This window comes from Carya illinoinensis, chromosome 11 (assembly GCF_018687715.1).
Source record: "Carya illinoinensis cultivar Pawnee chromosome 11, C.illinoinensisPawnee_v1, whole genome shotgun sequence".
NCBI lineage: Eukaryota > Viridiplantae > Streptophyta > Magnoliopsida > Fagales > Juglandaceae > Carya > Carya illinoinensis.
This window is the reverse complement of record NC_056762.1, coordinates 9,470,084-9,489,363: the sequence shown is the minus strand read 5'-3', so window position 1 is coordinate 9,489,363 and position 19,280 is coordinate 9,470,084. Positions and strand designations below refer to the sequence as shown.

The 19,280-nt window shown below is 35.0% G+C and overlaps 1 protein-coding gene across 2 annotated transcripts; it reads left to right on the top strand.

Moving 5' to 3' along the window:
* Positions 1–16,360: 16,360 nt before the first annotated feature.
* LOC122280595 lies at positions 16,361–18,980 on the top strand. 2 transcript variants are annotated; one of them, XM_043091560.1, is made up of 2 exons: positions 16,367–16,520; positions 16,972–18,980. In XM_043091560.1, the coding sequence occupies exon 2, from the start codon at positions 17,043–17,045 to the stop codon at positions 18,657–18,659; it is 1,617 nt and encodes a 538-aa protein (XP_042947494.1). In that variant the 5' UTR covers positions 16,367–16,520; positions 16,972–17,042; the 3' UTR covers positions 18,660–18,980. The 2 variants fall into 2 exon arrangements, with proteins under 2 accessions (XP_042947493.1, XP_042947494.1); XM_043091559.1 differs by having other exon boundaries at positions 16,361–18,980.
* The last annotated feature ends 300 nt before the right edge of the window (positions 18,981–19,280 follow it).

The following is a 19,280-nucleotide window of genomic DNA, read 5'->3' as shown; positions in this document are numbered from 1 at the left end:
CGTGCAATAAATTGGAATTCCGTCTCCAAAACAAATGATTTGAATCCCTCTAGCTATGTTTTTCTCTCCCAAAGAGTGTTCTCCAGTCAAAACCCGCGGCTCTAGAGTGAAGAATGACCTTTTATATGGTCCCACGGCGAAAAACCTAAAATCTGTCAAAATACGATGTTCGCTCGAGCGGGGTGTCGAGCGCGCGTCGAGCGTTCGACTCTGCCTAATTTCGCTCGAGCGGCCTATCGAGCGCACATCGAGCGTTCGACTCTACCTGATTTCGCTCGAGCGGCCAATGTCTCCGCTCGAGCGATCTTCGTTTTTCAGCAACCTGCTCGAGCTCCCTGTCGAGCGGCAGTCGAACGTTTGAATCTGCCTGAATTCGCTCGAGCGGCCAAAAGCCTCCACTCGAGCGAACTTGTAAAATCTGCAATATGAAATTTTGCAAGCCATCAAGTACATCTCCACCATAGTCGAGCTTTGTGCTTGCCACTTATATGGTTGAGTACACCTATTGGCACAGTTGAGCTCCATGCTTGCCATTTATGCGATCGAGTACAGCTTCTGCCATAGCCGAGCTTTACGTTTGCCACTTAAGTAGTCGAGTACACCTCTCGTCACATCTGAGCTCCACGCTCGCCAATTATGCGGTCGAGTACACCTATGGCCACAATCGAGCTCCACACTCTCTAGTTACATGATTAGGTACACCTCCCGCCATAGCCGAGATCCGCACTTGCCACCTAACACAGTCGAGCCTATATCTCGCACCTCTCCTAATCCTACACGGGGAAATCTTTGTTGCTTAACACAAGTCAAATGGAGAACTCAGAACCCGCTCCTGGAGTTTACTTCTCTATGAAATTCACCGGATCGTTTCAACTGCATATTTTATATTTTAAGATTCTTAATGTATTTTTTTAGAACAAATAGCCCTTAAGAATCATGGCCAACGAGAAGGGATAAAATATACAAAGCCCAAAGTATGCCTACTAGGCCCAATCCAAGATGAGAGGCCTCATCAAGAGGAAAGGAAGAGAAGATAAGGAGGCAAGTGGGAATGAAAAAGCGGGGAGAGGAATAGGATGTTAAGAGAAAAGAGGTGATGTGACATAAATGAGGGGAGGAGGCATAGGATAAAAGGGAGAGAACCAGATGACTTCAGGGACTTTTTGGCCAAGCTTCTCCTTCAGCTTCTCCAACCTCATGATAGGAGCACCAACAATGAGATCTCTACTACAATATTGACCTCTAAGATCTACTGTACAACGATGATGAGAAACTATAAAACAAGCATATTATAGTGGATCTTCCCTCCCCAAGCGCCTTGTGGACATAGACAATATATCGAACCAAATAAATATGTGTCTTTATCTCTTTTACATTTCAATATTTAATTTTCATTCACTACAATGGACATACGCATTGCCCCACCAGATCATTCGGGTCTTTAATTACACTGATCGAGGCTCAGATCATCATAACGGGGCGAGAATGACTCTTTCTCCTTTTCTAGCCTGTTGTACAATTTTTGGTATTAACATAGTCCATCAACCTGAAGCATCTCAATAGCATTATTCCTACGATGAGAATTAATCATATGATGGAAGAATTCAGTACATTTATCTCCTTCTTTTGACCAAAGTACTCAAGATTTCTGTCTTTAAGAGATTTCTTCTATTAAAAGCACATTCTCATGCTTTGTCGTGATAAATAATTTCCTACAATACATCTCCATAGAAAGAGGAGTGCTAACCTCCTTTCTCTCTAAAAGGGATTGCTCTTAACTATTAGTATGTCCAAAGACATATACATTGCACATCTTCAAGTCCTTCTTCAAGGATTTGTTTCTCAGCCAAAATAAGACTTGGCAAGCCTTCTAAAAATAGGGCGAATAAAAAATCAGATCTGCACCATTGATATGGAGTTGGTGTCGGAGTCAAAATCGATTTTTTGTCTGATCGACTCTGACCCAATTTTGAGTTTGACCTCTGACTTTGAATATACATAGGTTAGAAAAATATATATTATTTATAAATTGATCATATATACTTGTATAAAAAGTCTAGAACTTATATTTTTAAATTTAATAATATATTGGTATGCAATAATTATTAAAGAATAACACTAATAGACTAATAATCAATTATATATACATAGTACACATCATAGTATCACTATCATACATATTACATATGTTAGAGTAGATGAAACATGACTAGCTAATAGTGTATAATTTATATATTATAAGACTATTAATCTATTATCTATTATCATGCAGCAAATTTAGTGTTATTTTCGACATTTTTACTATGCTGCAGAATGTTTTTCTCAGCGTTTTATGGCCAAAAGCAAAATGATAAAACCAGCATTTTTTGGACTATTTACAGTTGGAAATAGTCGAATATTTGCAGCATTTTTGGTCTATCACTAGATTAATTTATAAGTGAATATACAATTGCGACTAACATCTGACGTATCAAAAAACGTTGGAAATAATTATTTTCAGTGTTTTTTTAGGGTTATTTGCGACTGTTCGTGGCGCTGCAAAAGACGTATTTTCTTGTAGTGTGTAATAAAATAATATGTAACTTGAAAAATGATGGCATGTAATTGTATGTGTAGAACAATTGTTAATAGTTATAAACTACACATGGCTCAGTACTAGTAAATTAGTAATCGTTAATTACCAATAATTCAATATTAACAATTAAATTTAGCCTTCCAAAGAACTATAAAAATGTGTTTTTCTTTTTATATATATAAATATTAAAGTTTAAATAAAGATTAAACTTAGGGTTTAGGAAAAAAGTAAGGTTTAGAAAAAACAATTAGCCCAAAATTACACCAGCCAAGCCCAAATTTGCATCCCAACCCATTTCAACCTAAATGGCGCCATTTGGGTGACATAAAATGACGTTGTTTTGCGGGGCCTTTAATTCCTCATCCCATTGACGAAAATGGAATCGTTTTCCACCACCCAAACGACGTTGTTCAGTACCCGATTTCTAACCTAACCCTCAATCGCCTGAAACCCTCTCTCTCTCTCTCTCTCTCTCTCTCTCTCTCTCTCTCTCTCTCTCTCTCTCTCTCTCTCTCTCGGCATGTCATTTCCTAAAGTCCTCACTCCCTCACCCACTAGCTGCCACTACCCCTCACCGTCAAACCCTCCTCATCTAGTCTTTCCTCAAAGTCATCTGTCTCCTTCATTTGATTGTCTTAGCCTTGCCCTTGGTGGATGCACGGATGGTGTGGAACTTGCTTATTAATTAATATATGCAAGGGTGGTGTGGAATTTTTTGCAACAAATTAAATTTATATTTTGGTCATATAATTGAATGACTTGGACATTGCCTCTCCTTTTAAGCATGCTTTTGGATGATTTTGTTTTTGTTATTTTAATGATGGACTCAAATTGTACACTTGATCATTGTAGAGTGCAAATTCGACTTCGATCTGTTTTAATGGAATCGAAGTCGGAACAGATTCTAGGTAAGTCAAAATTGGAATCAGAGTTGGATTTCCTGAATACCGACTCCAATTTAGTCGATGTTCCACCCTAAATTATATATTGGTCGTTTGATTGTCTCTTATTTGCTAAGAATCATATCCAGCTTGTGCTCTCTAGCTCAAGGTTGTGGAAATGGAGATCTTATGCAACTACTATAATAAACTCAGAGTCAGTAGTACTCTACCGCAGCCTCCGAATACCTATGGCTGTTGTAGAAACTCTTGACGATTTTTAAACTAGAATGCCAATTTAAACCACTTTCGAACGTGGCCTCTCTCTTGGCCAATATAAAGTAGTCTATTGGGTAAGAACTGTTAGATCGAATTTGTTCCATTGTTTCTAATTTCTTCTTAGTGTATTTCCCTTTCTTTAGTTACTCATGCACATTGGTCTGGATGTTTTGGAGTGAGTAGAGGGTCCCCAAAGAAAAACAAAAAAACCAAAGTTGCCTAAATGATTGAGGCATGGTTTCCCATTTTTCAGTAATGAAAGTTACAGGGTTTCCTTTATGTATAATGAATCTGTATAGTACCTAGCCACATTAATGAAGCTCTCGAATTTTCTTTGCAGTATCCATTAATATTGTTCCAACAATTGTACACAAAACGTCACAACCAGTGACAAAGCAAAACATTATCATAAAGTAGTGGTTAAAAAAAAGAGTACTAAATTTAGGCAGGGGAAAAGATTGATGGCAACCCAAGTCTCTCATATATAATAGCCTCCACGCACAGCACAGCACAGCACAGCACTTCATCCATGGAATATGTACTCATCTGGAAGGAATTAAAGAAAGCATGAAATTTCCACCGTCTAATTATCACTTTTGTCTGAACCCTTTTGAGAACCAAACAGTTTGTTCATGCTACTCGTGCTGACTGGGTGGAAAAAGTTATGCTTTTCTGCCATTAAAGAATTGTAATAAGTTGTACCATTCTGCAGAATCTGTACACCCAATTGGTCTAAGTTAGTGCAGTAGTCATGCCTGTACGTAATACTACTGCTTCTGCCACTGTGTCCATTAACAAAGCCTAGTCTTCTTTTAATCAAAATTTGAGAAATAAGCTTTCAACCATATGCATGATCTTCATCATCATCATCAAAGTGGCTCTAGTCCTGTGATTGATCATGCTTGTGTTTACCTAATAAAAAAAGCAACCACTTTTCTTCTCATGTCTTTACTTTCCAGTTTCCACATTTAATTCATTGACCAAGTAATCTGATCCATTTGAATATTTATAGGAGAGGACTGTTTTATAGAGCATGTTTTTCTGGTACGTGTTGAGATTCTGAATTTGGCTTACTGAGTTTGGCTTAGTTCCAAAAAAAAGATATATATATATATATATATATCCTGATTATTTTGGTTGCAATAAGTGGAGGAGGAAGACGTAGGAGTACCTGAAAAGGATCCATGATCAGTTGAGATTTGAAACTTCAGATCCGGAAATCTCTTATCAGTAGTAGTCTATTTGGAGAAAAATGGAACACTTGATCAATATTTTCATGATATCAAGCCATCTACTGAATATTATATATATATATATTTAGATGGCTTCAAAAGTGCATATTTTATAAGCAGATCATGTTTAGGTCATAATACTTAAAAAAAAAAAAAAAACTGTGTTTACTTATGTGTAAACTCCATATTCTCCCTTTAGAAAAAGTTGATAAATCTAGCATTATCCTTACAAATAATAGAAATAATATAATATTCTAGTTTCTTTACGCCTACTCTATCGTGAATCCAATGTTATAAAGAAGAAAAGAAAGTGGTTTTAGATTATTTGCCTTGACAAATAAAAGTTGAAGACACCAAATTTAATTTCCAAATCAAATGTCCTACTGAAACCCCATATATTTAATTTGACTTCAATCATTTTTTATTTCACAATTTTTTCTAGAGAAAAGCTTCAAACCGGATGCGTGTCATTTTGCATTTTACATCCTCCAATAGGAAATAGACACGTAGGGGGTTTACTTATTTTAGCATGGAGCATATTTCATTCGATCAATCATTTCTTTCTTCTCTCTGATCTCTCTATTCTCTCTTTCTCTCTTCTCCCCCCTCTCTCCCATTAATCAATCTCTCTCATCTATCACCACGCCCAATTACTCTCTCTCTCTCTCTCTCTCTCTCTCTCTCTCTCTCTCTCTCTCTCTCTCTCTCTCTCTCTCTCTCTCTCTCTCTCTCTCTCTCCGCACATATGAAGTATCTAGAGGTTTTGGCAATGACTATTGGCTATCTGGTTATTAGAGGAATATGTGTTGTAACTATTCTCTCCCTTCTTATTTGCATTATGGTATTATTCATGGATATTGTTTACGGGCCTAAACTCTAATTTTCTTCTTTTTCTACAACCTCAAGTTAAGCATTTCTCCTTAGCTATCAAAACATTAGCATCTCATATATTTTCCTGACATTAGCATTTTTCCTTAGCTATCAAAACATCAAAACAAGCCATACTAAGGGGGGTGCGAGAATCGAAGGAGAGTGAGAGATAGGAGGCTTCGACTCGCCTTCGAAGGAGAGAGTATTTTAGTGAGAGAGAGAGAGAGAGAGAGAGAGAGAGAGAGAGAGAGAGAGAGAGAAGGGAGGGAGAAAGGGAGACCAACAGGTCAGAGAGAGGGGGTGTGAAAAGAGATGGGTTTGTGGGGGGAGGAGGAATTTAATTGAATTCTCTACATGCAATCTTATTTAATATTTTGCTAGAATATTCTATTAGTGTAATGTGATTGTAGCAAGGCCGGCTCAATAGGAATGGGAGCCTAAGGCCAAAATTTATATTTGGGCTTTTTTTATTTTAAAAAGTAAAATTAAATAAAATTATTTTAATTTTTACATTATATTTTTATTTATAAATAATTCCAATAGTTTGTCAAGTAAAATTACTGTTTATACTACCTTTTCAACTTATAACCGACTTAATTTTTATTAGAAAATTTTCGATTTAGAGATGATTTTATCAAATCTAGTTTAACAAGACGTGCTTTAAACTCTTAGAGGCCGTTTGGGAACACAACTACTCTTAGGTATTCTTAGATATTCTCAAATTCAAATTTTTCTCTCTCATTTCTCAAAACAAAATAAAACATCTTAATTTAAACTATTTCACTACTATTCACATATATTCTTATATAAGCAAGCCCTAAAAGCAATTATAATTATAATTGTCAATAAAGTTCTATAAATAATCTACACATTTGGAAAAAAGTAGGCCCTTGCCTTTTCAAAGATCATACTAAATTTTTTATCAACACTCAAAAATTAGATTTTGCTCTTTATAATTTTTACATTATATATTAACTAATAATGACAAAAGAGAAGTGTATTCTTAGAAGAACAATACTTGAAATAATTATTATGTCAGACACTTTTAAAACTAATTATGACATAACATCTATTGAATACTTTTGATGTTATCTTATTGGATTAATTAATTTTTTAATTAAATATTTTTCTTTTAAAAAAAAAATTACCTTAAGAGTTTTTTGAAAGGGGGTCTTCTTCCACTGGAGCCTTAGGCAATTGCCTAATTCGCCTTAGGAAAGAGCCGGCCCTGAATTATAGGTGGGTATACAACAAATAAACCCACTCATCCGGCTGCTAGCCTCTCTCTTTCTTCTACTAGCACTATAAAAAAAATGGCGCTTATTTTAGACTAATTTTTGTTGTCATAAAAAAATCATTTTCGCTGCAATTATATCATCTAGAATAAACATTTTTCTTATATTTTATGTTATTTAGCTTTAATGTAGCTACGACCCTAAGTTATCATGATCTTGTGTCAATGGAAAATAGCATTTTTTTACAATTTATTCATTATGAGTTTACAGTCATCGGATTATATAAGATCGATCAATCGAGCAGATAAAAGTGTTATATTGATGGAGAAGTTCTTGTAGATCTCATGACTCTTTTTTTTTTTTTTGTGTCTTGCGCAGTTCACTTCATGAATGAACTTTCATGTGTTGATGAAACACTTTATTGCATTTGATTTCAAAAAGTAATTCCTTCTGAGTTTTGACAAAACCTAAATTATGAAATAATACACAGAAAAAAAAGAAAACAAAATAAAAGAAAGCTACAGTTCCATTTATTTTGAGTCAATGCCAGTGTATTAGAATAGTCAGATGAACTAATCTTTAGATTCTTAAAGAGAAAATCTTTAAACCGATGCCTCCTATAATGTGTAGTTATCGGAAACCAATGATGAGCTGACACGCAGGCGATGGAACTTGAAGGAATGAAGCCGCGCTGCAGGGGATCATTCTGTTTTGCCCCATCTGTGTTTCGAGTTTCTCTCACCCGTACCCTCTGTGTTTCGAGTTTCTCTCCCCATACCCTATCTCTCCTTCGCAACTCGGTCTCTCTCATTCGAGTATTCCAGCCCATCTCTGTTTTGAGTTTCAGCGACCCCAATCGATGCTTCGCAACTCGGTCTCGATCTCTCTCTTTCGAGTATTCCAGCGACCCCCAATCGGTCGGGTTTCAGCTTGCTCATTGGGAATACAAGACCTCATATGCCGCGCAGCAGGGGATCGGGTTCATTTGGGCATACCCTCTCCCATCACCCCCCCTCCCCAATTTCTCTATAGTCTCTCTCTCTCTCTCTCTCTCTCTCTCTCTCTCTCTCTCTCTCTCTCTCTCTCTCTCTCTCTCTCTCTCTCTCTCACCGAAAGGCAAAAACCTTTGTGCCATTGGTCTCTCTCGCTTCTTCACTCCATCTCTGTTGTCTCTCTCATTCTTTCTCGTGACCGAACCCTAACATGACCTCCAAGACCTACAAGAAAGACAGTGAGGTAGTGCCACGGAAATGGGGATTCGAGAGGAGCTGGGTGGTTCGGCTGGGTCTCATGGTTGATCAGGAGTGGCGGTGGGTGTTCGATGGGACCTTCTGAGCAGGTGGAGACGACGTGGAGGGCTGGTGACATCGTTTGGTTCTACTGAAGAGAGGCAGTGTTTTTGCGAAGTGAAAGCTTGGAGTGCGACTGAGCTAAAAGTTGCAGTAGTTGTGACAATGTTCACGGTGATGCAGCTAAAAGCAGCGTGGAGATAGAGATAGAACATGGTGAGGAGGTTAGGTACAAGGACCTGAGAGATTACTAAAGATCTGAATGATTAAACAATGTGGCAACGAACAAAAATATAGACACGAGTATAGGGACAGAGGCTTTGTTCTCATGAACGACTGCAGACCTTGAATGAGTAATATTAAACACCAATGCGAAGGGGCCGGAGGAAGCATGTGAGAGTGGGGAGAACTGTTAGGTGAGTAACGTGGAAGAAGAACAACATTGAATAAAAACGGCGTGCTCTACGGCTATAGACAAAGAAATACAGGTGAACAAGAAGAGAAATAAACTCGAAGCTCAAAGTCAAATGCCACAGTTGTTATAGAAAATCTATAATATAAATTAAAGATTTGAATAAAACTTGCACCTCAAGCTTTGCAAGAAAGTATCGCGAGAAAAATGTACAACGTTTGGAATCTTAACAGAAGAGGATTCAACTACCATTGCGAGTAAATAGATAGCCCAGCATGGAGAGTTTCAGAGTGTGAGAGGGAAGGGATCTACTTCTTCTTTCGCAATTCCTTTCGCATGAGAGTTTCATAGTGAGAGGGAAAGGATTTCCCTCGCGTGAGAGAATCAGAGCAAAGAGAAAGGGGGGGAGGGGGCATTGATCGCCTGTTTCGCTTTTAGCCGTACTTTTGCATAATAGCTCTACGTGGCCACTTCTCTTTGATCTCCGATAATTAGAGAAAAAATGTGCCACCGGTTAAAAGCGTTTCTCATTCTTAAACCCACATGGACTTGGATTAGGTACATATGCAACTATATATATATATATATATAAATATATATATATTTATATGTGTGCGTCACTGCAATGAGGACTTTTGCTTAGAGAATTACCGAAAAGCAACCAACAAACGTCGATGATCAGTGATTGTAATGAAGGCTTACTAAAATGCCAAATTCCAAAACCAACTCTTTAGTCCAAAAGCCAAAGGGGGTAGGAAAAGGGTCCCACATAAAAGTTCTTATTTATTTTGATCTATCCTTCATTTTTTTTTTTTTTTTAAGTTTGAAATTCATGGACTCTTTTGAGTATTTCCAAAGCATTGCTGGTGAGTAGTACTTGCTCATGACCACATGCACCATTATTGCTTATATGAAGGAACACATGCAACTTTATGATTAGGTCCTGTGAATGTCTATATATATATATATATATAAGAGGGTAGTGGACTTGAAGTTGCTTCAGATATTTAATACTAAAACAATCCAAAATGCATTATCCAGTACCCATTAATATATATATATATATTGTATAAGGGAAAACCCAGAAATATATGTATATGTATTAATGGCACAGAAGATTTCATGAGAAAGGTGTTGGGAGTTTACTTCTGCAACTCCAGTAGGATACGACCCAGCTTTTCTTTCCTTTCTTTTTTTTTTTTTTTTTTTTTTTGTCTGCAACACTAAGCAGAAAGCGATTGAGTAAAATTGTACCAACCGCCAAGATTTTTACAAGCTAGCTAGCTTCTGAATTGATTAAAGCTTGATATGCTTGTAATCCATGCAACTTTTCTAATCATTTTTTATTTCTTTATCGGTCTCTGATGGGTCGTGTCGGCTCAGCTAACTGCTACTGTGCATGCAATCAAAGAATTTTATATATAAAACCCTCCTGTTATATGATACACATATAGCTGACATAGTAGGTTGGGCAGGTGCCCAGCTTGCGCTTGATCCCAAGCAAAGAAAGTAAGTTGGCCGAGATTTCTAGGCCAGTGCATCTTTTCATATTACTTCTCACTTGTTTGATTTTCATCAATGGTACTGACCTTTTCATGAAATGAGTGCTACAAATATTGTCGGAGATTAGATGGGATTGGGGATTAGATGGGAGATAATATATATATATAGGTTTTTTCCTTTTTTTTAATAAAATAATTTGTTTTTTGAATTTAATAGATTTATTTGAGGGGAAATGCCACTCTCGAGAGTGGCTACGAGGACTCTCACCGATTAGTATTTTTTTTTTTTTTTATTTAATAGTTAAGAAAGTACTTTTTAATGATATATTGAATTTTTTTTTTAAAAAAATGTTTAAAGAGTTTATAAAAATGTTTGAAAAAAAAAAGTAAAAAAAAAAAATGGTTGTTCGGTGAGAATTCTCAATAGGTGTAGCATCACTCTTTTTATAAAAGTTCTAAAGGTAATGTTTTCATTCGAGGGAAAAGGGAATACACTGTAATTTTTGAATAGTTTGTGGGATGATTGTTGAAAATAATAGTTTGAGAGGTGATTGTAAATTTGATGATAGTTGGAGGAGGTTTTGTATATTTCTCCCATAGTTTCTTGATGGTGAAGTAGTAAGAGAAATAGTTTACATATTTACAAGAGATAAAAATGTTTCTTTCTTATAAGTTGGAGGGGTAATAGGAGAAAGGGAAATTGAAGGGAGAAGAAGAAAGAAGAAAACAAAATCAATATTGGCTTTGAACTAAAATATTATGAAGGAAATAATTTACAGCTTGAAAGAAATATGATTGATTTTGTTTGGTTGGATCTTAGTCAAAATTAAATTGAAGAATACTACTTATAAGACTAATTATTCAGCTACTTGTATTATGCATGTTTAGGGTAACAGGCTCTCTTTTTTCTAAAAAATAAAAAATAAACATAAGATTTTTGCTAACATGGTATCTATGTGGCACAAAAACATGTATGAGTTATGTTACAAACAGTCACTTTTGCGTACTCTTTATATATTTTACTAATTTGATTGGCTAAAACAACTATTTTATATTAAAAAATGACGCATTCAAACACATTATTGTAATGCACAAAAAAAATATGTAAAAATAACAGCACATCAACTTTTTGTATATATTAATTGGTTTAAAAAAAATGGTCATGTTAGGAATTTGGCATGGATATATAGGGAGGATATATGGTAGTAAGAGCTTGAGGGAAGCACAAAGCCAATGTGGGGCATGATCTTTAACTTTCAGACTCTCTCAATACACTGCTAGAAGTAGGAATGGCAGAAGACATTAAGGAGTACTATCTTTCCTTGGAAGGAGTGTACTTCATGTCTATTTCACCATCACTTTTGAAGGGCCAACTCTTTTCTCTTCACTCTCAAGTGAAGTCTCCTTCAGCTAGCAGTAGTCATTATGCCTGATGAAAATTGAAACCTAATCTAATATTAATCTTTTGATCTTAGTCATGGGAATAAAGTTTCACTATAAAATGTTTATAGATTACTAGCGTTCATATGTCTTTACATATGTTACCAAGAGACGGGAAAGATGAGAGATAATAGAGGTCAGGATCTCGTGGAAGAGGTCGAGAAGAACCCTAAAAATGCCATCTAGACATTTTAGGTAGTACTCCTCCATTTGCTAGTCATAATTATTTTTCTTTTATAAATTTATTGTACATGTCTTGTTCTATCATATCTTTTACACGTTACGAAGGATGATAGAGTTTATTAAAGTGAAATCTATGACTCGGTAACATCCCCAACATAATCAAAATAAATGTGCTAAACATTTCGTGCTCTTCTTCTAGGTACTAATTTAAACTATTTTATTTTATATAATTATTACAATTTTTATAAATTTCTATATATATAAAATATAATAAATAATTCAATTTTTTTAAATTTTAAAATAAAAATAATATTATAATAATATTTAATTTAATTTTTAAAAAAATAAATCTCACCTGAAGTGTATAACCTAACGAGATCAGATACTCACAAATACATAACCACTCCAACCAAGCTAGCTATAAAAGAAAAGACCGATCATGATCATCATGTATAATGTACTGTTTGAAGTTGTTCATCAAATATCAACCAAAAAAGAGATCAGCATAATTAATGGCTCACACATTATCATGCACACCACAAGCTAGCTAGCCCTTTTTGGTGCAGCCCCTGTTTGCAGTTGAAAACAAAAACAAAAAGAAAAGCAAGAAATGCTGAAAATCCAATCACACATAGACAAGTTACAGCTAAACATTGTACTCAACTGCCGGCAGAAAAGGGCACAAAGTCAATTGGCTATATATATCATATATCATATAAATTTTCGTAGCTGCTGCGCGCTAATAAGACATTCACGTTACGGTTAGTGCGATGAGAGCCGGCTTCAATAACAAAGCGGCCGGCACTGTTTCTCACCATCTCTCTCGATCGCCGGCCATCCTCCCCATGGCCTCCATGTCTCTGCCAATTGACAACTTTGCCGTCGTGTAAAGACTTTATTGAGTTCTATTATACACAGTCATTTTTACATATTCTTTACGTATTTCACTGATATAATTGATCAAAACAGTTATTTTCTATTAAAAAAATAATACAACCAATCATATTAGTAGAATGAATAAAGAATACTTAAAAATAATTGTATATTGAAATTTTTGTTTAGAAAATATTTGTGCTTTTTTTTTTTTTAACTCATCAGAATTTTACAATAAATGATACATTATTTATCTGAGCAGAACTCCATAATGATAACAAAGACTACAACCAGCACCTCTTTTGTCTGTCACAAACTTAAAAATATAGATATGAAAAGCACTCACAAGCTAGCCTAAGAAGCTTATACTAATTAAATATTTCACCCAAAAGCTTTGGCAGCTTGTTCTAATTAATTATATATTAAGGTGCATTTATGAGGGGATTACCGATCCTATAAAGAGAAGATTCCCTTAGAGATTAACATATCTCTATGTCTACTTTGTAATATCTGTTTCAATTATTTACAAATTAAACTTGTAAATAAGTTATTTTCACCTCTCCAAAGTCATAATCAGTTAGATATCCAATCAATTTTGAACTACTCCTTATATATATATATATATATATATAAAGGGTTTGATCTTGCAAATTAAAATGGGCGTTGTCATGAGTAGGACATATATGCATGTAAATCCACAATATATAGATGAGTTTCAAATTAAATGATTTATATTCTGAAACAATTAGGAATTAATGCCATAAATTCTAGTTTCTTAATATAAAAATGAAAAACATAAACAAAATAAAAAAATCTTTTTAATTTATATACCCTTTTATCCTTAAAAAGAATAGGAACTACGATCAGATGTTTTTTTATAGACAATCATATTAGTAAAGTACGTAAAGAGTATACAAAAATGACTATATATAAAATTTAATTATATATATATATATATATATATATCCATCTCAGGCTCTACCTAATTTATTGGATCCATGCCTAGAGAAACAGCACCATCACTTTGGCTCTTGCAGGAAAGATGTTATATATTCATGATTCTTTACCAAGTAAACGTAACAAAGTATCGGTTGAATGATTAAATTAATATAAAAGTAAATATTACAAAAAAATAAAGGCATTCTCTATTTCTCTATAAATCTATCTGTTCGTATCAGCACAGTTTCTTTCCTCAGTGTGTGAACTCCACGCATTGGTATAACTGTACAACCATCTTAGAAGCTTCTTGAAGCTCGATCCTTCTGCTCTACATTGTCTTGCTATGTTATTGTTCTCTAAAATTAAGAGTTCTTATACTTTCATGGTTGATAATTAGAAAACGAAACTCTCCAATGCTTTCTCCGCTTCAGTATACAACAATGCACCCTTCCTTACTCCTTAGTGTGGTCTTTTATATAAGAGTGTTATATTAACCGTCTTAATAATCACTCATTTTCTTGATTCTTAATCAAACAACAAAAAATATTAGAATCAACCATTAATTTAATTTTTCTTAATGAAAATTGCCATCATTCATTCATTAGATAAACTTACGTATATGACCAGATACATTTCGAAATATCCTCATATCAAACATGATATCATAAACTAAAATAATGCATTGCATTTGGAGTTTCACTAGAACGCTATTTCCTTTTGTGACTAGTCGGGTCTTCACTATTGCCGATACTTTTTACAAACAAATATTTAAGAGACTACACTCGCTACCAAAACAGAGACTCAACCTCACACTTTATAATAAGATAGGATTTAACCTCTACATATAGCCATTAATTTAACTTGATTTGCCACTTTTTGTACTACTAGTACTTGGGCAACATCCAAGGGACGTTCGCTCAATGTATAGAAATATTATTTTTAAGAATTAATATTGTTTTTATTAAAGAAACAATTTTGATTAATAATGTAATGCTTTTAGAAAAAAAAAACAAATATAATTTCTAACATCAAATAGTAAGATAAACTTAAATCAATTTTAAAACATTTAGAATTTAAAAAAAAAAGAACCTTGAACTAAAACTATGCAGTGCAGGAGATAAATCGTTAACAGTAAAGTAACGTGTAGAGCACGTTTTTTTAGTTTAATAAAGCGATTATTTTTAAAAAGTGATATAATTTTTATAAAGAAATAAAATACTAAGGTTTTTATAAGATATTATTATTTGATTTTAATGTTTCATAATGAATTTAAATTGACAAATAAATAATATTTTATTAGAATAATTGTATTCGTAAATGTAGTTAGTAAATAGATTTAAACTTAATTATTTTACATTTCTCTTTGTTTATATAAGGAATGAAAAAAAATTTTAAATCACATATATAAATTTATATATAAATTATAATTTATATAAAATATCATATATATATAATAGAATATAGAATATATATTTATATATTTATATATATATAATATATATGTATATATATTGATATCTAATATACCTCATAAATAAATTATCATCAATGCATGGGTTATAAGATCAATGCATGCTACATAAATTTTAATAACTATAAATTTATTCACAAGTGATTGGGGAGAGAGATTAAAAAAGTAAGAACTTTTAGGAAGAGAGAGAGAACCACTTTAATTTATTCATATAACTAACGACGTTAATTTTAACGGTAAAACAATAAAAACCGTTAAATCAATAAAATTCCGTTAGATAGCCACTTTATATATATAAAGATATATATATTTTTTTTTTGGGTCTGTCTACTATGCCGCCCCATTCATATTACTGGGTGTACTGTCTAGCGGTTTTTTTTTTAATTTTATTTTCATATTTTTTTAATTACTTTCTTAATTATTAAGTATAAAAAAAATACACTAATATACTTAAAATTACATTCTTAATCATTAAATAAAAAATAATAATAATAATATCTTTTACCTGAACGGTACATTTGGGCGGCATGGGAGCATTTCCTTTTTCTTTTCTATTGCACTAATGTGACATTGTAATAGTATCATTAATGGAACTCTCCAACCTCTAGTACTCTTTTAATTATTGCAATCTGGCTAATGAAAAAATGCCAAAGCTTTTGAGAAATTATCATCTCAATTTCATCACCAACCAATAAGCACACCAAACCACTCAAACACCCATAGAATAGCCAAAGATAATTTATATAGACTATGGTACAGTAGAATGCTTCACTACTTTGGAAAACTGATGGAACCAGTTTGAAGATAACTTGGTGGACCCAACTTGGAAAATCATGATTTACGTCTTTGGAAAAATAAAAAAATAATAATAATATTTAAAAAAAAAAAAAAAAAAAAAAAAAACCAAAAGAGAAAGTCCAAAAGAATAACGGCCGGAGAGTGGAACCTTTCACTTAAGGGGCTGTGTATTTCAGAGAGAGAGAGAGAAAGAGAGTATTCCTTGATAGCAAGACAAAGGAAAGAATAGTTAAGGAAGGCAGTTAGTTTAGTGGGTTCCTCATCCATAGGGATGCTCACCTGGACAAATCTGAAGCCGTTGGATTTGTGGTGGCGTGGGATCCTCGGTTGAGTACACGTGCTGCTATCTTTCCACTCCTTTACCTCACCCCACCCCTCTCTTTCTTTTATCTTTGCTTCCATGCATGGATTTCTCCTCCAAATATAGTCAATTCCGGAGAGAGAAAGTAGTGGGAGAAAAGAGAAACGAGCGCTCGCTCACTCATTTTTTAGTCTTTTTAATTTTTCTTCCTTGGCTTGTTCATCGCCATCATTAGCAACAAAGGTAACAGACCCCCCACCTTCTTCAAGTTTGATTTTTTCTTCAAATTTCAACTACCCATGAGAGAGCTACTAGTGAGAGAATAAAGCTACTACACATTTACTTGTCCTCTCATCTCCTCTCCTCCTTTCCTCGTGCGTGCGTCAGATCTTGGTTTCTGATTTACAATTCTGTTAAATCTGAGATGGGTTCTTCTCTGATTAGTTCGGGGAGCAAGAAACCATGATCTAACACAATTTCCTAACCAGATTTGAGCTTTCAGCTTAATTTTCTGATTTGTACTCCGTTCTCTTTTCCTTGCGGTCCTCTGTTTCATTATCATTTGGCTTTTTAGTTTAAGAAGCTGAGAAATCCTTGCATTGTTACAAATTCTGTGATCAGATTTGAAGTTCCATTTGCTAATCTGATCTGTGTTTTCCTTTGTTGTACTGTAATTCTAATTCAATGGAAGAAGGTCGAGCATTAGTACATGTATGCAAGTTCTGCAGCAAGAGGTTTCCTTGTGGTAGATCCTTGGGAGGCCATATGAGGTCTCATTTGAGAAATAATTCAGCTGAAATAGAAGGAAAACTCAGCAAAATAAAGCTCTCCTCTTTCAACACTGGCAGAAACCAGACAAGTACTGAGATGGGTTTGGAAGCTGGGACTCATGCTGGTTACGGCCTCAGAGAGAATCCCAAGAAAACTAGGAGGCTTGCAGATTCAGGTGAAGAGGCTTCACTCTTTGACAAGTTCTGCAAAGAATGTGGAAAAAAGTTTCAGTCTTGGAAAGCTCTCTTTGGTCACATGAAGTGTCACTCAGAAAAAGAGAAGAATTCCAATAGCTTGGAGGATCAGGATTCATTGACTAGTGCTAACCAGAAGCTGGCCATGGACAGTCAATCCGACAATGAAACCGCAGCTCCAAATCGGAGGAGGAGATCGGAAAGAAAAACAAGGTACACGGCCACTGAAACCTCTTCTTTTTCTTTAGCCAATGCTTCCTCTTCTGCTTCTGAGATTGAGCAAGAACGAGAAGAGGTTGCTATGTGCTTGATGATGCTTTCTAGGGATGTGGGTCATTGGGGTGGTTTGAATTCTTCTGCTGAGTCTTCTGATAATAATTCAGTGTTCTTAGAAACTCCAGAATCTTTTCAAACTAAACCAATTTCCAAAATTGAGGGCAAGATTTCTGTCTGTAATGATAGTGAGAATGAGAAAGTGAAGAAACTCAGTTATAAGAAGTTGGAGCCTGGTAATTTGGATTCTGAGGAGCTCAAAGGGAGACGGTCAGAATTCTGTACTTCTGGCAATTCAAGAAGTCGGTCTAGAAGAAACAAAACTGAAGCTTCAAATGATGGGTTTTTCAATGATGAGATGATAAAGACATCTCAGATCGATGATGAATTTGGATTTGACGATTCTGAAGTTGAATTGGGGAAGAATTTTTTGAAGGAGACTGCTTTAAGTCAAGCTCAATTGGCTTCCATTAAGTGTAACTCAAGCAAGAGAAAGTTCCACGATTCCTATGATCCTGAATTGAGATCCGAGTCCTTGAAAAATTTGACTACCAATTCTTTAGAGTCTGAAATCTGCAAGAATCCCCATAAGAGGAGCAAATTTGAGTGTACTACTTGCAACAAAATCTTTCAGTCATACCAAGCTCTTGGAGGACACAGAGCTAGTCATAAAAAGATCAAAGGCTGCTTTGCTTCAAGGATTGAGAGTAGTGAGAATAGCATCGAAACCGAACTCTCTCCTGACCCTACTGCAGATAGTAAGCTCGTGAAATTCTGCAAGAATGAGAATTCCATTGACCAAGAAATAGCTGCTGGTTGTGATAAAAAGACTGAGACAAGCCAAGGGTCCAAGAAGAGTAAGGGGCATAAGTGCCCAATTTGCCTCAAGGTTTTTCCATCAGGCCAAGCCTTGGGAGGACACAAAAGATCCCATTTGGTTGGGGGCTCTGACGCTAGACACAATCCTATTCCTACCATTGTGATTCAGAAACCAGTCCCGGAAATTCGGGACTTTCTTGACCTTAATCTTCCTGCTCCTGTTGAAGAAGAGAGCAATGGCCATGTCGGGTTCCCGCCGTGGTGGGTGGGAAGCACCCACAAGCACGAGGCCCTCGTGAATTGGATCTCTAACCGAATTTCTTAGTCTTGGCCACGGTTTCCACTAAAGACTCCCCAAGTGTATACACAGACACAACAAGTTTCCAGATACTATTTCATTAATTCTTTCAAGTATTTCACCTAGTCATTCCTGCTCATCGCCTTCAAGTAGGCCATCTTCGAATTTCATAGATAAGTTTTTGTTAACATTTTTTTTTTTCCGTCTGTCAAAGCTGGAATAAGCCACCTTTACTGCATACTAAATGCTCATATCAATTTGTTTCAACTTGAAACTTCAGTTCTGTAACCTGGTTCTTATATTTCTTCTCATACTCTCAGCTTCCATTAGAGATGTACTTTTTTCATATATCACTTCTGTTTTTGGTGTAATTATTTATTCTTGGCATCAAAGAGAAAATGAGTGAGATGTTGAAAACAGGTACCGGTATGCCAAGTCATGAGGAGATAAAAGGCAATTTTATAATGTTACATTACATAAAGATGGCATGTGAGCTGAAGGTGGTTGTTTAGTCACCCTCCATAAAACATGACAACCTATCTCACACTCCCCCTCCTTTCCCTCTCAAACTTAAGTCTTCACAAGATCACAAGTCATGCCATCAAACCCCTAATCTGCATACTATGCTCAATATCTATTTTTCTTTAT